The sequence below is a fragment of the Vanessa atalanta genome, chromosome 2, assembly GCF_905147765.1.
Source record: "Vanessa atalanta chromosome 2, ilVanAtal1.2, whole genome shotgun sequence".
Taxonomy (NCBI): domain Eukaryota; kingdom Metazoa; phylum Arthropoda; class Insecta; order Lepidoptera; family Nymphalidae; genus Vanessa; species Vanessa atalanta.
In genome coordinates, this window is record NC_061872.1 from 4,476,565 (window position 1) to 4,499,167 (window position 22,603).

At 32.7% G+C, this 22,603-nt stretch overlaps 3 protein-coding genes across 3 annotated transcripts in view; 1 reads left to right on the forward strand and 2 right to left on the reverse strand.

The window, feature by feature from the left end:
• LOC125075568 (pumilio homolog 2) overlaps positions 1-12,709 on the reverse strand; it is a 65,668-nt gene extending 52,959 nt beyond the window's left edge. Inside the window, exons 1-6 of the mRNA XM_047687282.1 lie at positions 12,458-12,709; positions 11,847-12,084; positions 11,005-11,499; positions 1,462-1,594; positions 1,205-1,354; positions 840-1,029 (exon numbers count right to left, since the gene is read on the reverse strand). Of these exons, the coding sequence (XP_047543238.1) occupies positions 840-1,029; positions 1,205-1,354; positions 1,462-1,594; positions 11,005-11,499; positions 11,847-12,062 (1,184 nt within the window). The 5' untranslated portion in view covers positions 12,063-12,084; positions 12,458-12,709. The remainder of the gene's footprint in view (positions 1-839; positions 1,030-1,204; positions 1,355-1,461; positions 1,595-11,004; positions 11,500-11,846; positions 12,085-12,457) is intronic.
• Positions 12,710-15,523: 2,814 nt separating this feature from the next.
• LOC125072347 (protein mago nashi homolog) lies at positions 15,524-16,890 on the reverse strand. The gene is made up of 2 exons (XM_047682959.1): positions 16,456-16,890; positions 15,524-15,749 (listed from the first exon to the last, which is right to left on the reverse strand). The coding sequence occupies exons 1-2, from the start codon at positions 16,711-16,713 to the stop codon at positions 15,567-15,569; spliced, it is 441 nt and encodes a 146-aa protein (XP_047538915.1). The 5' UTR covers positions 16,714-16,890; the 3' UTR covers positions 15,524-15,566.
• Positions 16,891-17,580: 690 nt separating this feature from the next.
• LOC125070124 (40S ribosomal protein S8) lies at positions 17,581-19,430 on the forward strand. The gene is made up of 6 exons (XM_047679828.1): positions 17,581-17,695; positions 17,907-18,013; positions 18,117-18,216; positions 18,376-18,551; positions 18,751-18,880; positions 19,288-19,430. The coding sequence occupies exons 1-6, from the start codon at positions 17,692-17,694 to the stop codon at positions 19,395-19,397; spliced, it is 627 nt and encodes a 208-aa protein (XP_047535784.1). The 5' UTR covers positions 17,581-17,691; the 3' UTR covers positions 19,398-19,430.
• Positions 19,431-22,603: the final 3,173 nt, after the last annotated feature.

Sequence of the window (22,603 nt, forward strand, 5' to 3'; positions counted from 1 at the left end):
TCATATACAGCGCCAATTTCTATGGGCGGTGAGAAATACCTTTTCTATAAAAAAAAGAACCCTACTCATAAATTACCCATTTTTAAATTCTAGCTACCTATACTTATTTCACATATTTTTGTATAGAACAATCTTCGTCTATAGGTATTTTTAGTGACTATACCTATGGTTTACGAGACAAACATTTGAATAATATAATATTATAATAAGAAGTCTAATTAGAATCACATAAAAAAAATGATTCAAGTAGCACGATAAGCTTTATTCATCAGCAACTTTAACGAATTCATGTTGTTCTTCTTTCGTGTTTATTTTAGTAGACTATAATATAAAAGTAAGTGATATATATCACACGACGAATAAATTTGTTCCCGCAATTAATTAAGAACTGACAATCAATAAAAGTTTAACAACGACACTATCTAAGAAAATCAGCCGAAACGATGAATCATACATTAACATCAACAAAATGATAAAAGATTAGAGCGGGGATCGCTCCCCGCGCGTGGCATTGACGGAGGCCACGACTAGTGCGCGGTTATTGCCCGCCGGCGACCGCCAGCGACGCTCCAATTTCGCCTTCGCGCGCTTATTGGTGGCTCGCAACACTCGCGCCGCGGCCCGGCCGCTCGTCCAAACTGGTTATCGCGAGAATTCGATCTGCCTTTATTGTTGTTCGCGAGCGACCTGTTCGATCACTCGCTGTAGGTTTAATTAATATTTTAAGTGTCGGCCCGCGTCTCCGCACTAGTTCTTTTCTATGGGGACAACTTCTCATTGATGTTAGCAACGAATGAAAAATGGCAACAAAATATCGTTAACTACACGAATATGTTTACTTGAAAGCCTTGTCGTCCTCCTGTCCGTTGTGTAGCCCGTTGGGCATGGGCGCGTGGTCGTGCATCTCGTGCAGGTCCTTGTCGAAGGGCGAGCCCGCCTTGTCGTCGGCGCGCTCCTCCAGCACCATGCCGCGCAGCCCCGACACCACGCCCGCCACCTTCTCGCCGCCGCCTGCCACTCCGCCACCCTCTGCGTGATACCATTTTTGTTACGATTACGCCTCTCTTATATCTCGACTAGTATTTAATTAAAACGTTCTTCTCACTTTTTTAAGTTTCAATAGTAGGAGTTATCAAATTTAATAGGTGCTTCAAATCAAAAAAAAAAAAACAAATATCAGTCGATATAATATGCTTAGTAGTACCTGTGGGTGATCCACGCAGCACGTACTCGACCATCTTAACGCCGAGGCCGGCGGAGTCGCGCGGGGAGAGGATGCTGCTGGCGTCGCCTCCGAGGAAGGCGACCCCGCGCCGCGTACCCATCATCGGAACTCCCACGTTGTGTTCCACTGCTGATTTATGATATACAATTTTAAACGAGTAGATATAATTGTAGTTGTTCTCCCATATCAAATATATTCTTTGTTATATTTATAAAATGAGTGAAAAAAAAATAAACCTTGAGCGGACCAAGTGGGATCTCGCCACATTTGTTCTGGATTTAGTTGCAACGGAGGAAGATGCGGGGGACCTTTGCTATCACCTCCAGCACCGGGGCCCTTGTCCCACAATTTTTTTGCAGCAGGTGCAATCTAAAAAAAAACAACACAATTTTATATCTATTTAGCATGAGCTAATCGACATTGTATAACTCCCAACAATAATAATATAGATATTAAAAAACCAATATTATTTAAGCAATTTCAAATTTCAGAAAAAAAATCAATTTCATAGAAATACAATTTAACACAAAAATTTGTTGTGCTTTTAAGATACATAAATTGTTGAAAAAAATAAATAAATAATGAAAATTATTAAAATGCATAATTTGGCACTTATTGCAATTCTTTTTCCAATTGAGAACCTTTAATGCAAACAGTGATACATAAAATATCATAATCGCTAAACTCACTGCAAACAAGCTTATACAATTAAAGCAAACTTTAATTTCAAAAGTGATTAGAATTTATTAATAAATGTAGAAAAAAATTAAGGCAGGCCCATATTATGCATATTTATTAAGTCTATAAATACGGTATAAAGGCAAAAAAATAACTATACTAATATGTTTCTCAGAGAAAACATATGAGAAGTCTTAGTAAGCATTAGTATGTTGGTACATTATATCCTAGAAAATATTAAACAATTCTCAAAAACTATAAATATGGTCTTCATTAAGAATATGTTTAGCTATTAGTAATAATAGTTAACAACAATTATGTACATTTTACACTTCAAATTATAGTTTAAACATATTAAAATAAAAGCAATCAATACAAACAGAACTGGATAAATCTTGTACCCTAGGCAATAATTCACATCTCAGACCCCTTAACCTTTTTCTATCTTAATAAATATTTTATTCCGCAAGACACTTTTTTCAAAATTATGGTATTTTTTACTATATTACGAAGGTAAATTCTATAATCCTATTCAGAGAGAAGAAAGATTTATTTTAAATAATTTTATCAACAATTAATTTCAAAACCGAGGTAGTTGCTGACACAGCTCCGAAGGCAATAAACATTTGCAAGATTATATAGAAGCTATATATTATAAGATTATTTTGAGGTTTATAAAATTACAATTACCAATGTAGTATATAGTAAATATAATTCGCAGATATATTTAGCCTAATTTCAACAACAAATAAAGCTAAACATATCTTATCCAAATTAACTGAAAATATAAAATGTGTAACAAATTTGAAGTTTTGCGAACTAGTATTTTGTAAAACATGGTAGAACCAACATGTTAAATATAATAAGCACCTGTATTAAGCTTTTAAAAAAAACTAATATACTTTTTAAACAAACATATTGAACTGTAACTTTGGTGAAAAATTAATATAGAATACCATCAGTTCAAAAAGAAAGGATAAAAAATAGGTTATAATTAAGTGATATTCTAGTTAATCCTCCTTATTTTGGTATGAAAAATATTAAAAACTTGTCAACAACAACACTGATAAAGGGGATAAATACATAAACAGTTAAGAGGAAAAAGGATATAATTGTATCTTTGAGGTTATTTAAGTTCCCTTGTACACAATGTTATGTTAGACATACTAATTTTAACCCCATTATAATGTTTCATAATACATAGCTGAGATTAATTTAGAATAAGAATATTTTTTTGGAATTATTCACATAAAACATTTGTCATCACTATTGATTTCACTAAACTTCTAATGAAAAAAAAATTCAACAACAACAATTTCAGAATAATAATAAATTTGACTGACTATAGTGATTTCATTTGATTTGAATAAAAATAATTATGGATTTTCCAATTATTAATTTTAAATAATTTTTTACATTTGTCAATTTAAATCATGCTGATTTATAGCAGAAACATATAGATTATTTATCAATTATGAAAAAAGAACAATTATTAATAGGTTTTTACTTTACTATGCTTTTAAGCATAATTAATTGGCTTTAATTTTGAAATAAATTATAAAGATAAAAAAGTCTAATTGATTTGCTTGCTACATGAAGATTGAAAGTTTGTTTAGTCTGCATTACAAAAATATTACTAACGAATGTCTTTGCAATTGTGTGATCCTAACCTTTACAAAGTTATTTAAGTAGTAATTTATTTTATATGTTTTACTAAATCGATTTGGCCAATATATTTATACATTTTAATTAAATCATTTGATCTCTGTTGCATGTTCCTTGACCTGAGAACAAGGGATCAAGTCCTTTGATAATAAAAATATTACAAGTAATTTTGATAAAATACGACTGGGGAACGACACTTGCTTTTAAAAGTTCAACAGAATGTAATATGATATAATGATGACTTAGTATTTTCAGAACCGTTGTATTAGTGTTTGTGTTAGTTTGTACACCGGTGAATATAATTATTACGAGCTAGAAATGGCGGACGCCGGTGACAAGTAAACAAAACAAAAACCGACCTGTTGCGTAGAAAAGGGAAGAATTTCATCATTTCATGACATAAAAGGAACTTTTTATACAATAAACTAGAGTACTAAACATATAAACTCACCATGTCGGGGCCCATATCCTTAACATTAGGTTCGAAAAAAAAGTCACTCAAAGGTTTCATGCGTACAAACCACCTAAAGCTCGCTCATGTACCACAATGAAAGCTTATCGTATTATAGAACACACTTAACATCGATCACTAGTTTCTGTATGATATTTACACTAAAACCAAGATAAAATAACACATTTCTTACACTAAAACTTTTATAAACAGCAAAATAAAACTGGAAGAGCTAAACTCAAAAGTACAATGTTGACTTGTTTCGAACAAAGGACATACGCCGACCACAGCGCCTGCGTTAACTTCCCGAGTACGGGAGCGTCGGACGAAGTGAGGCTTCTCGAAATGTTTAACAGATGGCGCAAAACACAACGCTAAGAATTCAAATCGGCGTTTTACGATTATTTTTGTTGTGCTTGCCTAGAACTTTTTTACACTTTAATTCGTTTTATAATATACCGTTTTAAACAAAGTTAATAATATTATATAATTTTTTTAGATAATTATTGTATTAGTCATTATTATTATTTTATGTGTTGTTGATCGTAATGACATTGGCAACATTTTTATAATGCAAGGGCATAAAATACATATGGGCTAATATTGCAGATTAAAATCAGCTAATAATTTTATTTAAATTGATAAAGGTAAAATCAAGAATAAGACGTTAGTAAAACGTTAGAAATATTTTGGTTCTTCTATAATACCGTAATAATTACCGAATTAATTTTTACAAATAGTAAAATATTGAGAATTATTAGCTAGTCAAATATGGTTAAAAAAGTGTTTCTTATATATATGTAATAAAAAAAATTCTTCATCTATAATTTTTTTATATGGGATGTAACTAACATTACATATTTCGGTGTCTTCTTCTTTCGGATGCAAAATCATGGCTGACGGAAAGGGAGAAATCAGTGTTTAACTAATTACCCACTGAATAACGTTTGTACATAAAGCTGATAAGTTCTATGCATTATAATCTAATCTAATAAATATATATAAATACTATTAGCCGTCTGCCGCGGTTTTACATGCATTTTATGTTATTCGACCGTTTCCGCCTCACCGGGCATTAAATAAACAAAAGGGGGCGGATGGAACAGAATTTAAAAAAGTAGTAGTCTATAACTATCTACGGACGATTCTGCGTCTACTGTTCAGTCTCCTACCGATACGTTCAGTAATTTTCACACAAATAAATATTATTTCAATATATAAATATAAATTAAATATAATGGAAAAATTTTGTGAAGCAACAAAAGTAATGAAAAATCACAATCAAATGCGAAATCAAATTCCGTTTTGTTGCTTCACTATAATGTTCACTATAATGACACCCCATCTGCATTTTAATATCTAAGTATAATATATATAATATAAATAAAGAAGAAGATAGAAAATGAGTATCTGTTTCATTCAGTTTACCATAAGGTCACTGCTCTGCTCCTTGGTGTGAAGGAGTTAGTGTGAGGTTATGTATCGTGTAACCTTCCTCAATATATGGCCTACTTTACACAAAACATATTTAATTTTAATTCAAACTTATACTTTAAACAATTCTTCACCCAAAATAAATCTCCAGCTTAATAATAAACTAGAATCCAGCCACAGCTACGGCCGCGTGTGTGGGGGAGAGGCAGGTGTTAGTTACCATATGTTCTCTTCTTTACCTTACAACGTTTTATACATATATAATTTCATGATGATATGTTGTGTATTTAATACGTGAAAGAGTAACAAACAAACAAATTAACTAACCATCACATTCATAATATACGTTAGAATATTACATGTATAATAAGAATTAATTACGTATTACATCGAGTATTGAACGTAACATCGTGATGACTACGTGAAAGAGACTCCTTTCGATTACACAGAAATCTAACTAGTATTTAGTACTAAAAATTGTAAGTTTATATGTTATTGTAGTTAGGCTTTTGCTTAATCTTATAAATATAATATCTAATATTTGTAAAACAGTTATAATATTTAAATGTTTATTTTAGGTAAGAGCCATTGTAAGATTCGAATCAGGTTTGATTAGAAACAACAAGTGTTGTTTAATTTTGTTATTAATGAAATAATATTACAAAATCTTTTTAATTTACTACGTGAGAGTACGTAATTAAAAAAAAACGAAATCGTAAAGCTTAATTTTAATCACGACCTCGAGATGGCCCAGCAGATATTATAAAACGTGAATCCGAAGCAAGGACTTTTTACATTGTTTTAAGTAGCAAGTGATTATGTTGTTGAGGATTAATACAAACTACTAATACGGCCTAATAACTTATCGTGTTTACTAGAGTTTCTTAGCCACGTGGTGACAGTGTATCGTTTGTAGTTAGCCCTGTTTTGACGTTGTATTCTTTCCAATATATTCGAAATTAATGCCCTGCATACAATATCATGGTAACATCTATTGCTATTGCTTCGCAAATTTAATGGCCATAATGGTATTATAGTTTACTACATTACAGTTAGGATGGACCATTAATATTTGTCCAATCATAAGAAAGGACGTATTATGTTTTTAATTTAAAGAAGTGTACAATCAAACAAATTTTTGAAATCGGTTTTTGTTTTATTATAATAGCGTGCCAAAGAAGTTGTAGTTATAAAATGATTATTACAAATCTAATATGATGTAAAAATATTTATACAAGCTTTTATTTAAATTCACATATAAGCCCACTATGCTGAATTGTATTCGTTTTAGTAAGGTTTTTTATTCCTCAATATCCAAACAAATTTACTCATTAACTTAATGTAATAAAAAATATATTAATAACATTAAGTATATATTAGATTTTGTGTTGAAGATTAAAAATAATTTGATGAATATTATTTAATATTCACAAAAAATAGCAATTTGAGTCTCTATATAAATTAGTACATACAGAATAGGCGTTGTTATTTTATTACTTCGTAGTAATGTTTAAGGTGTTTATTCCAGTTAAAAAAAAACAATAGATTATCGTCGATCTTGGGGGTTAACAAAATATGCTAAACATTTCATTTATCTCAATTATTAAATCGCCGAAACATTGGATGTCATAACGGTATAAAAGCATGACGAACGTTTTCTCGGAAACAATATAATATTATTTGGTTTATTGAGTATCGTCTTTTATTAGTCACAGATAGGAAAAACATGCTACTAACTGCAAGAAAGACTGTTTACTATAGACTGCTTGTAATGTGTCTGTAACTGTCCCTTCGAAACCTGTAATATCCTAGGTCTAAGGATTTGACACTAAATGTTTGCATACACATGTAAATTGTCTATTTATTAATTGTGTAAATAGTAATAAATCATGATTAAACTTTTAAACAATTTTGCATGCATTGAATATACTGAAACAGTTAAGTTAGTTTTGTCTAATAAGTGGAAAATAACGATCACAATAGTTACTTGTACTTTAAAGCTTATGATATATAAAATAAATAAGACTGCTTAGAGTAACTTTGTATGTTTGTTTGAAAACTCATCGAGATCAATGATTTGATCGTATTGAAACTTTACATACAAGGTCTGCAGAAAACAAAAAGTATATGAGGACGATGTCGCAGGGAATAGCTATTTACTTATAACCATTCTCATTTACGTTCACTGTTTTCTTCCAAAATAAGTTATTTGATGTGGATCATTCAAAGGTCAGTACAAGTTTATGCGATGTATTGTATATATTATGTAATAGGTATGGGCAAATGGGGCACCTAATGGTAAGTGGTTACATTCGACAATAGACATTGGCGCTGTATAAAAGGCATCAGAGGGTACCGTACGGTGTCGTGGACAGCGGCGACACTTCTCGCGGGCGATCCGCCCTGGGAATTCCAGGCGGAGGTGCTCGCGGAAGTGTACCGGTTCCGGGTCGAGGTGAGGAACCGCGGCGACCGTCCAGGTTCGGCGGAAGTCGGGCGGATCAGGGCTCTAGCCCAGCGAGCCCTGATCGTCCGATGGGAGGAGGACCTGGGGTCACCCACGGCGGGCCCGGCGACAGTGGAGGCGATCCGTCCCCACTTGAGTCGCTGGGTCGAGAGGAAGAAGGGCACAATCACCTTCAGGATGACACAGGTACTTACCGGGCACGGGTGCTTCGGTAAGTACCTGCACGGAATAGCGCGGCGGGAGGTGTCACCCTCCTGCCACGAGTGTGGTGCGCCAGTCGACACGGCGCACCACACCCTAGCAGCGACTTTGGGCATCGTCATCGAAATGTTCGGTAGCGAGATGTGCTGGTCGGAGATGCGCTCCTTCTGCGAAAACGTGATGTCGCAGAAGGAAGCCGCGGGGCGGGAGCAGGAGCGGGAAGAGGATCCCGCTGCAAACCCGCTCCGCCGAAGACGACGACGATGGGGAGGAGGAAAAAGCGCTACGCGCACCTTCTCCCTCCGCCTTAATAGGCGTTGCAGGGACTAGGAGGGGTCTCAGGACTCCGAGAACCCCCTCTAGGTGTTGGAGACCCGCATAGGCGGGCCGACCGTCAGGGCGTCACGGTAGCATGCGTAAGCGATCCCGTGGCGCCCGCCGAAAGACGGAGAGGGTACCGCTTGTTTTTTAGTGGGTAAGCCCGCCGTACCTAGGTGCACTCGGCGTCCAGGGCTCCGGGGAGTCCCAAACACCCCCTCCCACTTTCCATCACGTGGGGGAAACGCGTAACGCATTTTTCCAACGAGAAAAAAGAAAAAGAAAAGCTCACTCACCATTCAAAACGGAACACCACAAGTATTGCTTTTCCCAGTCGGGCTTTTATAAAGTCCTGCCACCAAATTACACAATAAAAAAGAGTATTGTCAGTCAAGTAGTTAACCCATTTTACATAACGTCTTTTTACATATACTACATTCCACTGATGAAGATATCCCGCTGACCGATTTTGACTATGGCGGCCGTTCCCAGGGGAAACTAGCCAACTAGCCAGCCATATTATAGTGCACAAGAATGTGCACAAACCCGCTATTATATTCCAATGGGACGGCAAATTCGACTTCGCGTTTTCAATTTGTGATACTTTTACAATACTTTGTACCTGACCAAATTATCATTAAAGTAACAAAACAAAAAAGAGTATTTATCACCACAACTAGATAGACACGGTGAAGGCTTTAATCATGTTGAAACAGAAGTTTTAATACACAAATTGCATATTTAAGGAATAATATCTCAGATATACATTAGAAAATAGTAAATACATAACTTAAATAAACTTTTGCAAATATCTAAAACTACATCACAAATGGGATGCCATTTGAAAACACTGCTTCTCCTCATTTATGTAAAAGTACCCAACAGTAGTTAATAATTCAGATATTCTATTTTCTGATGACTTCACAGTAATGAGTACAAGAAATGTTGGCAATAAAACATAAGTCACATTTTAGTATTTATTATTATTATTTATATTGTATTTTAGTTACCTTTTATTGAGAAAATTATGAGATTTTTATCAAAAACTGGCAGATTTCCTAAAAATGCATTCCTTGACCACTGAGCATGAGATGAATTGAGAAGGAGATGAACACATTTATACAATAATGCTTGCCTGTCTATGGTTATCTTGGTTAATATTCATGTGTTCAGCTGGCAAAATATGTAAAACATTTGCAGAATTGCAAAATCTTTGAATAATATAATGCAATAATTAAAGCCAAATCATTTTGTTCTCCCATGTCTTGAAAGCAAGTAAAGCCATTGGATTTTGTGTCAGCTCTTTCAATTTGTTAAGGATGTCTATATGTCCCATTGTCATGTATTATAAGAGTTGGAATAAAGCATACACTTGTCTTTGCACAATTGTTTACTATAAAAATATGCCCTGCGATACTCCCTAGATAATAGCCAACATGGCCGAAAGCTGTCAGAAAATTAAAAATATAGTACTATGCTGGATTACTAGTAATAAAAAATATTAAAGTGTAGTATCAACTGACGAAAGTATGCATAAATTTGTTTTTCTGATTTAACTATAATTAACACATCATATATTGTATGTAGTGCACTGGTATATGGCTTTTGTGAGTGCCCATCCTTCACACAACATGTGATTGTATTAAGTATTATTATTTTTTCATTTGAATAATTTACTACAATCCAGCCTAAGTAATAATGCAATTGCAGACAAAAGAAAGAAGGAGATTGTCATTTATTTAATTAGCTTTCCCATTTGACTTTCTTTCTGTTATATTATGTGCAAAATCCAAAAAAAATAAGAACCATAATTGAGCAAAAGGATAAAATTTACTGTAAAAATAACATAAACAGTTTAATGTAAAAATTTGATAGCTATTTATAGATTTACAATGGCCCCTAAAAAGTATAGGGACATACTTCTTGCACCTCCCCCTTAACATGGGTAAATATTAAAGAAGTATAATACACAATAATATGAAACAATTTAAGTGCACAACAACAGAAAATACATATAATACATAGAGAATAGTTGAAAAAAATCTTGTGTTGTTATTGCTTATTGTAGTTCATTTTGTAGCAACACCAATCAAAATTGATAGGGTAGTTTTTGTATGGCAATAAATAAATAAATAAATACTTAATCCCATCTTAAGTATTAATGATACTGTACCAATTTAGAAAATATCAGTACATGGTGAGATTTGACATTAATGTTTTACCAAAGGTTTATTTTCTAGGCAAAATTCAGTAGCACAGAATTAAATTCAAAAGGTCTATTTAGTTTTGTACACAAATTAGTACACATAAGGTACTTGATATATTTATCATTATTGTGAAATACTTATAATTCTATGAAAAGAACCCAAAAACCTAACTAAATAGCTGCATATAAATTTATTATTTTATGGCTAGCAAAAACACCAACAATGATTTACATATGTACTCACATTACACTTTTAAGTAAAGATATTATTATTATTTATTTTATTTTTAATTTAAAGAAAGATTATCTATATGTCATCAATCTTAAACCCAAAAATATATTTTAAAAATAAAACTCACCTGATTTCTTATAGTAGCAACTGGTGTTAGTCCCAATTGGTTTTGTCCTTGTTGTAGAAACTGATTTGTCCCAGGTGCAAGCATACCTGCTTGGCTTAAGTACATAAGATGTTCAGCACTTTTGCCAATGCCATTCATAGCCTGTATTGGGTTCCCAGGATGCTGATGTATATCGTATAGACCTTGTTGTCCTAGTTGAGGAGCATTTTGTATGCCTTGGAGAGGTGGGAGCATCATAGTATTGTTCTGTATTGTTAAATTATTACCCAATGTATGGTTTTGTAATGGTGCCAACTGTGTGTGGACCATGTTTGTGGTCAAATGTGCTGGATGACTTCCAATAACAGAAGGATTAATGGCCAAAGTACCGACAGATGAGGCTATTGCCTGATTAATGTACTGCTGCTGATTAGTCTGAGAGTTCTTTAATTGCACTGGGCCTTGTTGAATATTATTCATTGTTATCGGTGTAGGATTTTTCCATTTATCTTGGTTCTGAAAAAAAAATTAACATAATGATAGTATAGGTCCCCAATATTTTTTTTTTTTTTTAATATTTATTTTATTGAAAAACCAACTATAAATTTTAATGTAAATCACTGTCAAAATAAAAATTAACTTAAAATTAAACAAATAACTTTTTAAAAAATATTATTAACTTAATTCTTAAAATTCTCAATGTTAATATATTTTAAGTAAAGCTATTTCATATGATTTAATATATCTATTATATGCCATATTATTATAAAATTGAATATGAAATTATAAAGAGATTAAGCTGAAATTGAAACATTTACTAATATGTATTATTGTGTATACAACAAATGTATTAGTAAACAAACCTCCGCAATAGAGTCGTCACCGACAGCCCAACGTTGTTTCGGTGCTAATGAGGATAATTCTGCTTCCTGGGATTCGCGCTGGAACACATAATGAACGGCGGCGTCGTCTTGGGCGCGAGTCTGAGCCACTCGCGCGGTCTGCAACGCTGCTTCACCCGCCTCTTCGTCTCCACCAGTGCCCGGCCACTTCATTGGGCTACCGTGAGGCTCGAGCATTCAGTTTCACTATTCTTCAGTCCTTCACAACGGTAAACAGTAAATATCTTATGATCTTCTGTTTATAGATACAATTAAGCTTTACCGCTTGTATTATTTGAGTCAAATGTTGATTCGACCGTTTACCATGATCAAAATTACTATGCACAGCTCGTAATATTGAGTACTGAAGCCATTTAAAGACTATAATAGTCTTTTTGTCTTTGTAATGACAGCTACTAGTTTTATCGAAGCACGATGACAGCCGCTTTGAGAATCAAAATATTGCAGGAAACTGCAACGGTCCGTTTCTCAAGATAAACACAAAGACAATAGGTGATACCGACGATAAATATATAATTTAATTTGTTAAATTATGAATTTGGATGTTATGTATTATGTACCAATGTACTAACTCCTAGATTATGAGATTTGTCGGCGTCGAAGACTGAATCGAATAAACACTCAAAATATTACACTATTCACACAATTTCTAAACAAAACGACCACAAATATAATTACTATATGTACACAGGACTATTTACAATGTACAATTTTTACAAAAAACCCGGATTATGCCATTGGCTACCGTCGATACTTCCCGATTTAAAAAAGACTACAAACATCCTTCACTGCCTATCCGCCATAGTCGGTCGGGCAGATGCGATGCGCGCGCAACGCGCAAAGCTATACTATAAACATAAATAAATACAGCTAACGTTCCATTGTATGAACAATTTCATAATGGGAAATAATATTTATTTTTAGATAGTTGTTCAAAAACGAAAACATTACAATCATTATAATATTTAGTTAAAACAGAATATAACTATAAAAAAATATATAAATGTATTATTTTATGTCTTGGATATTTGTTTTTATTTAGCAAAAAATAGCATTATTGAGATAAATTTAATATATATTTAATATTTAAAATGAAATCAATGCAGTAATGTTTTCATAGTTAAATATAATCTTATAAGTGAATTTTATGCTGTGAACATGAAATGGAATTTGATTATAATAAATTTTTGAGATAAAATGATGCCACAGATTAAATTTGTTTAAAAGTTGTGTCAGCTCTACACGTATTTCACACTAGTAGCAATTAAATTATACTTGTTATAAAAAGACTAGGAGAAGGTTAGAATAAAGATAGAAGTAGATGTAAAAGCCTAATATTATTAAGATTGATAACAAGAATAATATGAATGATATCCTATTGAGTCGTTTAAAAAGGTTACATAGAGGTTGATCTACATCAATAAACATTATCAAATTTTATTACAGGTTTATTTACTTAAATTGGTTAAAGTCATTATAATTCAGTCAATATATAAATTAATTACACAAATATCTTATTTCAGGAACAAAATATCAATAATATTAGGTAGTATTAGTTCAAATTTTTATTATATTCCATTTTTGTCTTTATCTAGTATTCTAACAGGGATCCCATTTATGACATATTTTATGCAACATGTTTAGTAATTATATATATGTCAGCTTATAGGTAACTGCTTGCTGCTGCTTCATTGCAAAATAGCTCAAAACTTAACTTTAAGGCGATGTAAATGGATTAAATACCGACTGGCTATCTTTTTTCTTGATACTAACGGTATCGGTCGTGATATTAACAAATATCCTCAATAAGCTCTAAAACAGTTCCTAAAATATAAGCTAAATAAAAAATATTTCCAAGAAGTCAGTAAGATTTGAAATCTACGAGTTATTATATATGGCAAACTGCGTTTAACCCTTTGATAGCGACGGGCCACATATCGAAAGTGCTTTTTGTCCATGAAGACATTTTTCATTACAGAAAACCAGTGAAGGGGTAAAACTAGGATATTGCTAAATATCGATATAATTGTAATCGCTAATATTATTAAAGTTCCATACATAAAAAATATTAATAAAAGGACTATCACATAAAAATCTAAAATAACGAACTTATAGAAAATAGCACATTCCAAAAATGATTAAAAGTGACTCCAATGAAAATTATCATACTCGAGGTATTACAGATTCTTACTGTGTTGATTTTTTTGTATACCGATTTTCTTCCTTCAGCATTTAACTTTTCCAATTAAAATCCTAACAAGTTATCGAAATATTCATATAGGAATCGTAGTGATGGATACCAGTCAATATTTATTTCGAATTTGTTTTCGTGATTTTTACATTTTTCGTGGTACTGCTTATACTAATAATTACTTTTATAGATGATTTTCAATATAATTTTTAAATAATCCATCAAAGTTCACCTTACCATTGACTTTAAAAAGCCACGTCGTCGATAGCTCCAATGAAATATTGCTACGAATTGCTCCCAGCACAACTAACTTGAAAATAAATAATGATTAAGTTATAGGCATGTCATTTATATTTTATTAAAATGTTTTCTTGAATACGCGTAGATTCAAATTTGGAAATTACAAGTCAAAGAACAAGCTTTATTGTGATTCATTTTAATTATATAAACTGTAGGGATTATAATAAAATATAAGCTGTTCAAATAATCCGTGACAATGTTTCCTGTAATTATGGGTCAAAAGCAGTCGCCTTATGTTGTTGTCGGCGACCAAGGTTGTTATGGATATGAAATTAGTTGTCCGGATATGGATACGGATAAGTAAACTTTTACCGGTTTCAGATACGGTATGAATACGACATTAATTCGGATTCAGATATCCGAAGTAGTGTACTCCATAACATAACTTGTTTGGACACATTTTTTGGTTCACACCTGGAAGACACGTTGGCGGTGAAAGGATTAAAATTTAAAAAAAATCTCTTGATCTCTTTCAAATTATATAAAAAAAAGTCTAGGTTTTATTTTATATAATTTGAAAGAGATCAAGAGTCAAAAAACAATTTTATATAATTTCCTGGTTCATGGTGGATTCATATTATTTTATGAATTTATGATACATTCAATAGACAAGTTTCCAAAAATGATTAAAAGAGATTAAATAATTGTTTATATATATTGTTATATAAATGTCAAACTAGATTTTCCAGAAATGTATTCGCGAAAACATATGTAGCACCATTAGTTTTTATTTTCATTTTTGTTGTTTCTTTAACACACATATAGTAATAGATTATTATATTACTCATAATAATTTTTGGTTGTTGCTAAATTTGTAAATATACCGTGCTATTTCAAATACATGCAGTATTGCATACATACATATTATGTTTTGCATGAAAGAGCACCACACTCAATTTTTTTTCCTTTAATGCAGAGTTTGAGATAAACAAACACAATGAACAAGTACTTGGAAAAAATTGCAGTACAAACTCAGATTATCACCTGCAATCTTAAGGTTAGATTTGTGTGTTATTACCACTGGGTCAACTCAGCCTACCCTTACTATTCAGCCCATAGGCCCATGGCCTACCAACTAAAAACATTCATATGTGAGTTAAATATTGTGTTTGAACTATGGATTCAAAGGTACAGTGAATAATAAAACATTATTAAAATTTCTTTATTTTTACCATAACTGTAAGCTTAACCTATATTGGCTTAATCTTAAAATGCAAACCAATAAGTGAAAATACAAGACATTTGAGATCTTGCACCAAGTAGTAGAAACAGCGTAGACCTTCAGGATCACGAGATTGATTGACATCAACCAAAGAGCCAGTCTTAGATGTTGTAAAAGAGATGTGTTCTTCACCTATAACTATTTCAAGCTCCTGGAGATAAAAGAAAAAAGTAATAATAAATAAACCACTTTGTTGTCTAATTTAGAGCATTGAAACAAAAATAATATAAGATTAAATGTTGGTAAAGATGAAATGGATAAGACTCAAAGATAAAGTATACACAAAATAAATAAAAATTACAGTTACAGGTATAGAAAGAACAGTGATGCTTTTTTCATTTGGAAACCAAGTCACAATTTTTAGCTATAAAAAGTTCTTGAATGAACTAGGACACCAGTGACATAAACATTGGGATTCTCACAAATTATATAAAATGTAATGGTACATATTATACATATAGTCATTTAATAAAATAACATTATGCAAAAATCACAAATAGCCAGGAGTTTCTTTTTTCATGTTATTTATTGTCTACAAATAAATAAAGACTTTTTTGTAATGATTAACCGAATAAAATGACTGAACCAACACACAAAGACTACAAAGCAACTTTTGGAGAAGTTTTAATATATATTATTATTTTAAAAGTAACTGCACTTAGTTTCACCCGATTTAAATTTAAGCAATTAACGTGACAGGCAAGCATTTCATGTTCTTAAACATAAGACTCGTCACGGTTTTTGCTTCTTGGTAACTATTATCAACTTTATAACTAATATTTAAACCACATATATCATGCGGTGATTTTAAATTTCTGATATTAAAAAAGATACGGAGATATAAGATAGTAACTTACTTGTCTGCCAACACGATCAGGCTGGGGCCATAAACGATCATCTTCGTGCATTATCTCAGAATCTACTATAATTCTTTTTAATTCGTCCATCACGCATGGATGCACATACGCTTCTTTCCGTATCATAGTATCATTCTTGTAATTTGAATTATTGGCATATCTCAATTTGCCATCCGGCCGAAATTCAAACTCTAGAAATTCATGTCCAAATTTTCCCTTGTGGCCTACATAATACCGTATGTAGAAGTCAGAAGACATAGTTGTACTTTGAGTAGCAATTTTCACAATTATTGAGCACGTAAGTGCTCTAAACTATTATATATATTTTATTCTCAAACCTTAATCAAACACGCTTTATTTTGGCAGCACCACATTGAAAAATTGAGAATTTATGAGAAACGACGCCGACTTCAGACGCTTGAGCTTCAAGTTTCAAACACAATGACATTGACATTTGAGATTTTGATTCAACTAATATATTTTTACCATACTCAAAAATCCATCCTCATCTATCTAATTAAATAATTAATATGGCATTACTTATTCATTAAACAAACTTAATAGTAATTGTAATAATAACTTAGCCCCTTGTACACGCCATATTTTTCTAACCATTTATAAAATGATTACAAAAGTATGGCGAGCAATCCTAATATCAGTATCTTTAGAAGGTATTTTACTTTAGATATTTTAATTAATGTATGATACCAAATTCTACTACTTAAATGAGTTTACATATTAATTCTTTTTGTATTCGATCTTTTTAAACCAGCTCCAATTTGTAATTTTAAAAATACTTGTCATTTTGTTCTTATGAAAACGTTTTTCATTTGTTTACGTCTAGCATTGGAGGCACGATTCTGCTAACCGTATAGTTTTAAGTATAATAAAAATAATATAATTGTGAGGAGTTTCAAGAATGTCTGAATAGTAAATAAAAGAACAAATTACGTAAAGGATTGTTTTAGTTTTAAAAAGGGTGCCATAAGCGGACCGCTAGACTACTTAAAAATAATATTAATGTTTCCAAAAGAGTATTTATTAATTACATTGTATTTTAAAAACTTTCGAAGAAAATATTATTATATACGATTAAGTGTAATATTTTATCAGCTTTCGCGAAAAAACCAATCTGATCACGAATTAGGAATAGACAATATTTCATAGACTACAGAGCAGTAGAGGTTTCATTAATTTCAGCCGTCAAAATAATCTTTTCTTTCTGACCCAGCCAATATGGGTGAGTACCTTGCGAGAATTTTAAAATATATCGAGTTAAATCTTTTTCATGTGATATGAGTTTATATTTTAATAATGTGATATTAATAGTACATCATTCGTGAGTGTTAAATATGCATATATTTTTCTGTTTCGACTTTAAAAGTGTTAGTGATTTTTCAAGTCAATACATTGTGCCTAAATTTGTGTAACATATCTTAACTGCTATGCAGGTATCAGTCGTGATCATTGGCATAAACGAAGAGCTACGGGCGGCAAACGTGCGCCGATCCGTAAGAAGAGGAAGTATGAGTTAGGTCGCCCGGCTGCCAACACCAAGGTAAAAGGATCAATTTATAACCTCACTTAAGACTTAAACGATCAAAGATACTATAATGTTAATTTATTAATATTCACGTTTTTTGTTATGATTCTTGTTTCAGCTTGGCTCTCAACGTATTCATTTAGTGCGTGCTCGTGGTGGTAATGTCAAGTACCGCGCTTTACGCCTCGACACTGGAAACATTTCATGGGGTTCGGAATGTAAGTTAATTCCGTTTTTTATTATACACACGCTTATTCTTAACCGAATCTCTTATCATTTGGTTTCCTCTAAATTAGGATTGATTTAAGTAATAGTTTGTTTTTATTAATGCAAATGATTATGAAAAAAATAAGTAATATTACATTGTGTTTTTTTAGGTTCCACTCGCAAAACTCGCATCATCGATGTTGTATACAATGCCTCTAACAATGAGTTGGTCCGTACAAAGACATTGGTAAAGAATGCCATCGTTGTTGTTGATGCCACACCATTCAGGCAATGGTATGAGTCTCATTACCTTCTGCCCCTTGGTAGAAAGAAGGGCGCCAAGTTGGTAAGTAATAGATTACATTCTTTGTCATGTATATATTAATTTGTATTTTAAGATTTTATTTAAAAAGAAATGATGAAATTTGCGTGTCAAATGAATAAAATGATTACCTGCTTTTATCTGATATGACACTCCTTGTAATGATCATTTCTTCAAAGAATATTATACTAAGGAAAGTCGCATATAATGAACTAAATTGCAGACTGAAGCTGAGGAAGCTATCATCAACAAGAAGCGCAGTAAGAAAACTGCTAAGAAGTATTTGGCAAGACAGCGTCTTTCAAAGGTTGAAGCTGCTTTAGAGGAACAGTTCCATACTGGACGTTTATTAGGTATGCACAGACTATTAGACTACTACCTATAAAATTTTCATAACAATGATATAATAACATTTATATAGATGAGTGATTTCTTTACTTTATTATTTACTATTTCTTCACTCAATTTTAGAGGAATATATCAAGATTAGTTATAATCTACCTTGTACCTAAATATTTTTTTAATATGTAATAATATGTTTAAACTATTATTCCCTTCTCAGTTGAAAATAATGTTTTTTTTATTGTTATTAAATGATGATATCGAGAAGTTTTGAGCCTGTATAACGAATGGGTACCGTTTTGGGAACCATTTAACAGGTGCATGATCTCTGTCATAGTTACTCTGATAATTATTTTACAACATATCTTTTTAATACTCTGCCTTACTTTTGTAAAACATATTGTTTAAATTATTACAGCATGCATAGCAAGTAGGCCAGGCCAGTGTGGGCGGGCTGATGGCTATGTGCTTGAAGGAAAAGAACTGGAGTTCTACCTAAGAAAGATCAAATCCAAGAGAGCGAAGTAGGAAGTGTAATGTAAAATTAAATACTAAAAACTATTATTCTCTTTTATTTTGACTTATGGTTATTTCTTTGATTAAATTATGAGTATGTATTATTACTTAAAGGGGCCATTCATTTATTACGTAAGACTATTATCGCTTGTTTTGACCCCCTCCTCCCTATTATAAGAAAAAATAAGAATAGGCCGATCCCCTCCCCTGCGTTTAATATTTATAATATTTATTACGTAAAATCGTAAGAATCTAGAGGGAAAAATTAAAACACTTGCTTTATTGTAATGTTTGTTTTAAGAATTAATTTTGTTGAATTTGAAACGAAAGGCAATAACAACTATGTTATATATATTTTTTATTATTACTCGTTTATATTTTTTTCACTCCGTTATCTTTTACCGCCTAGTTATCGGTTGCCATGGGCGACAATCCCTATTGCATAATTGTTAATGAGTAACGTTCGGAAAAGACTGGGTCGGCTATTCAATTCTAAGGCTTGGCTTGGCTTGGCTTGGCTTGGCTTGGCTTGGCTTGGCCTGGCCTGGCTTGGCTTGGCTTGGTTTAGCTTGGCGTTGCTCGGTTTAGCATATATCGTTACAATCGGCCATCCTGTAACAATTGCTCCCGCAATGGGACACATAATGTTGATTAGCTTTCTAGTAAATCAATCAGATCTTTTGTCACCAAGCTGCTTGTACTGTCAGATACAGGAGCTACACTACAATAGGATCGCAGTGAATCTGTAGACACCAGCCCAGTAAAGTTTTTGTAACCCCTTACACCCTACATGTCCTATCTCATCGTACATTTGTACAATTTTCCACCTAGCTGCTCCAGGCACTACGATTCTATTACCAGTGAACGCCTTCCGATACAACATTTCGTCTAACAGCACATAATTATTAACAGTATCGGGTTCTGCTGATCCGGTTTTCAGTTGATCGATAATATTTTCCAATTTAGAATCCTTATATTGAACAGTATAAAACCAATCAGTAACTCTAAGCGATTAATATTTACGGCGTCAATTGGATTCCTACTTAACGCGTCTACATGTTTCATGCTTTCCCCGGGTCTACATTCTACGTTAATATCATATTCCTGTATTTATAACCACCATCTTGCAATGCGAGGAATCAAGTCGCGTTTTGTAAGAGTGGCATGGACAGCGGTACAGTCTGTGACCACCTTTACGTGTTTGCCCACAATATATACCCGAAACTTACACAAGGATTCAACAACGGCTAGTGTTTCAAGCTCATAACTATGATACATAGCTTCTTCCTTAAACGTCACTCTGCTAATATACATAACGGAATGCAGGGTACTACCGAATTGGTGTTGTAACAATATACCTGCTACTTCTAATTTGCATGCATCGGTATGTATTTCTATATTTAAATTTGGATCATACAAAGCTGAAACGGGCTTAGAGCACAAATGTTTCTTTAACTTAACAAAACTAGCAACCTGCTTATCACTACATGCCTACGGCACAATTTTCTTAGTTAATTCTGCTAAAGGGCGAGCTATAGCTGCAAATTTATATATAAATTTTGGGAAGAAACTACAAAGACCTATAAACTGACGTACTTCATGTACATTTCTAGGTTCACGAAATTTTGAAACTGCCTTTAACTTTGGTTTTGCTGGTTGCAAACCGTCATGTGAAATTTCATGGCCTACATAAGTCACTTAGTTTTGCAAAAAAAAAACACTTTTTATATTTAATTTTAAATTTTCTGAATGTAATTTTTGAACTACAGATGCTTACATTTTTATACCGGAAGCAAAATCAGTCGAAGTTAGTAATCAATCATCTAAAAGGGTAAGAATCTCTTTTGCTGAAACGTCACTTTATAAAGATTGACATGTGTACAGTGTATTGAATTAACTATTTTATTGACCGTTCGTATAAAGACTGAAGGTGCATTCGCTAAACCAAACTGCACACGCAGATATTTATAATGACACTGAGGTGTAATAAAAGCAGTCTTATGAGTGTCTTCAGGCGCAATTAACAATTGATGATAAATTTTAGTCATATCAAGGCTCGCAAAATATCTTTTACCGGCTAACTTTGAAATCTGATCGTCAATATTTGACAAAAGATATCTTTCTTTATAGCAATAGCGGTAAGAGCACGATAATCACCACATAACTGACTATCACCGTTATTTTTCCCTATTATAATAACTGGAGAGGCATATTTCAACTCGAATTTTTTGATGATTTTCCCATACTGATTTCAACTATACCTACCCAACTATATACTATTATTATCTATGTCATTCGTGAGGAAGACGGAGGCAGACATAAATGTAGAACCGTATGAAATTAAAACTTTAGTCATTAAACAGTTTGGCTTATGATTGGGCAAAATATTACGCAATTTAGATAGTAATGGCTTGGCTGTTCTTACCCGGCTTGGCTGATTGGCAGATTCAACACAGCTATCTGCTCTTGTAAGATTCTCGTCTGCTTCCCAATTTTCATTCTTAATACCAGTGTTAATAATCTTCAAGTAACCCTCACCGCCTCGAAGCAATGTTGCTGTTTAATTAGTAGGACACTTCTTGCAACTAAAAAATGACGCGTTTTTGTGCAGACATTATTTCCTTTGGCATTACCTAGAACCCGAACTTTGATGATAGAGGTACCAGGTGGTAAGGAATCTTTGTTTGTTGTCACCACAAGTGACATGCGATCAGCATTAATAACTGGTTGGCTGATCAATAAATGAATATCCTGCATGTCAATCTCTGCTATATGTGCGGTACATCTTACTTTAATGTTATTGATTTCCAGATCAAATTCTACCACACCGCGAGCTCTTAGTAAGCCTCCCGAAAAGTCTTTTATTTATTTATTTATTTTTCTTTTAGAAAAATACATGATGGTATAACGTTAAGCGTCAGTATATTAACAATTTGAGTATTTATATAATTCACTTGGCTTCGTATCTATATATGATTTCAGAAAAATCCGTTTAATCTCACAACCTTTTTGTAAAAGTCGTTATAATTTTGCACTAGTTTGATTTCTTTAATGTTGCTGTTCGAATCGACATATGGTTTATTTTGGGTAGTTTAAGAGCTAGGGCAGCGATATGACCTTGTAAACCACACTTAAAACAAAACCGTTGATCAGGTAATGAGCAATTTCGTAAGATGTGGCCAGTCTTCTTCTAACGCGGACAGGGATCATAGTCAGAT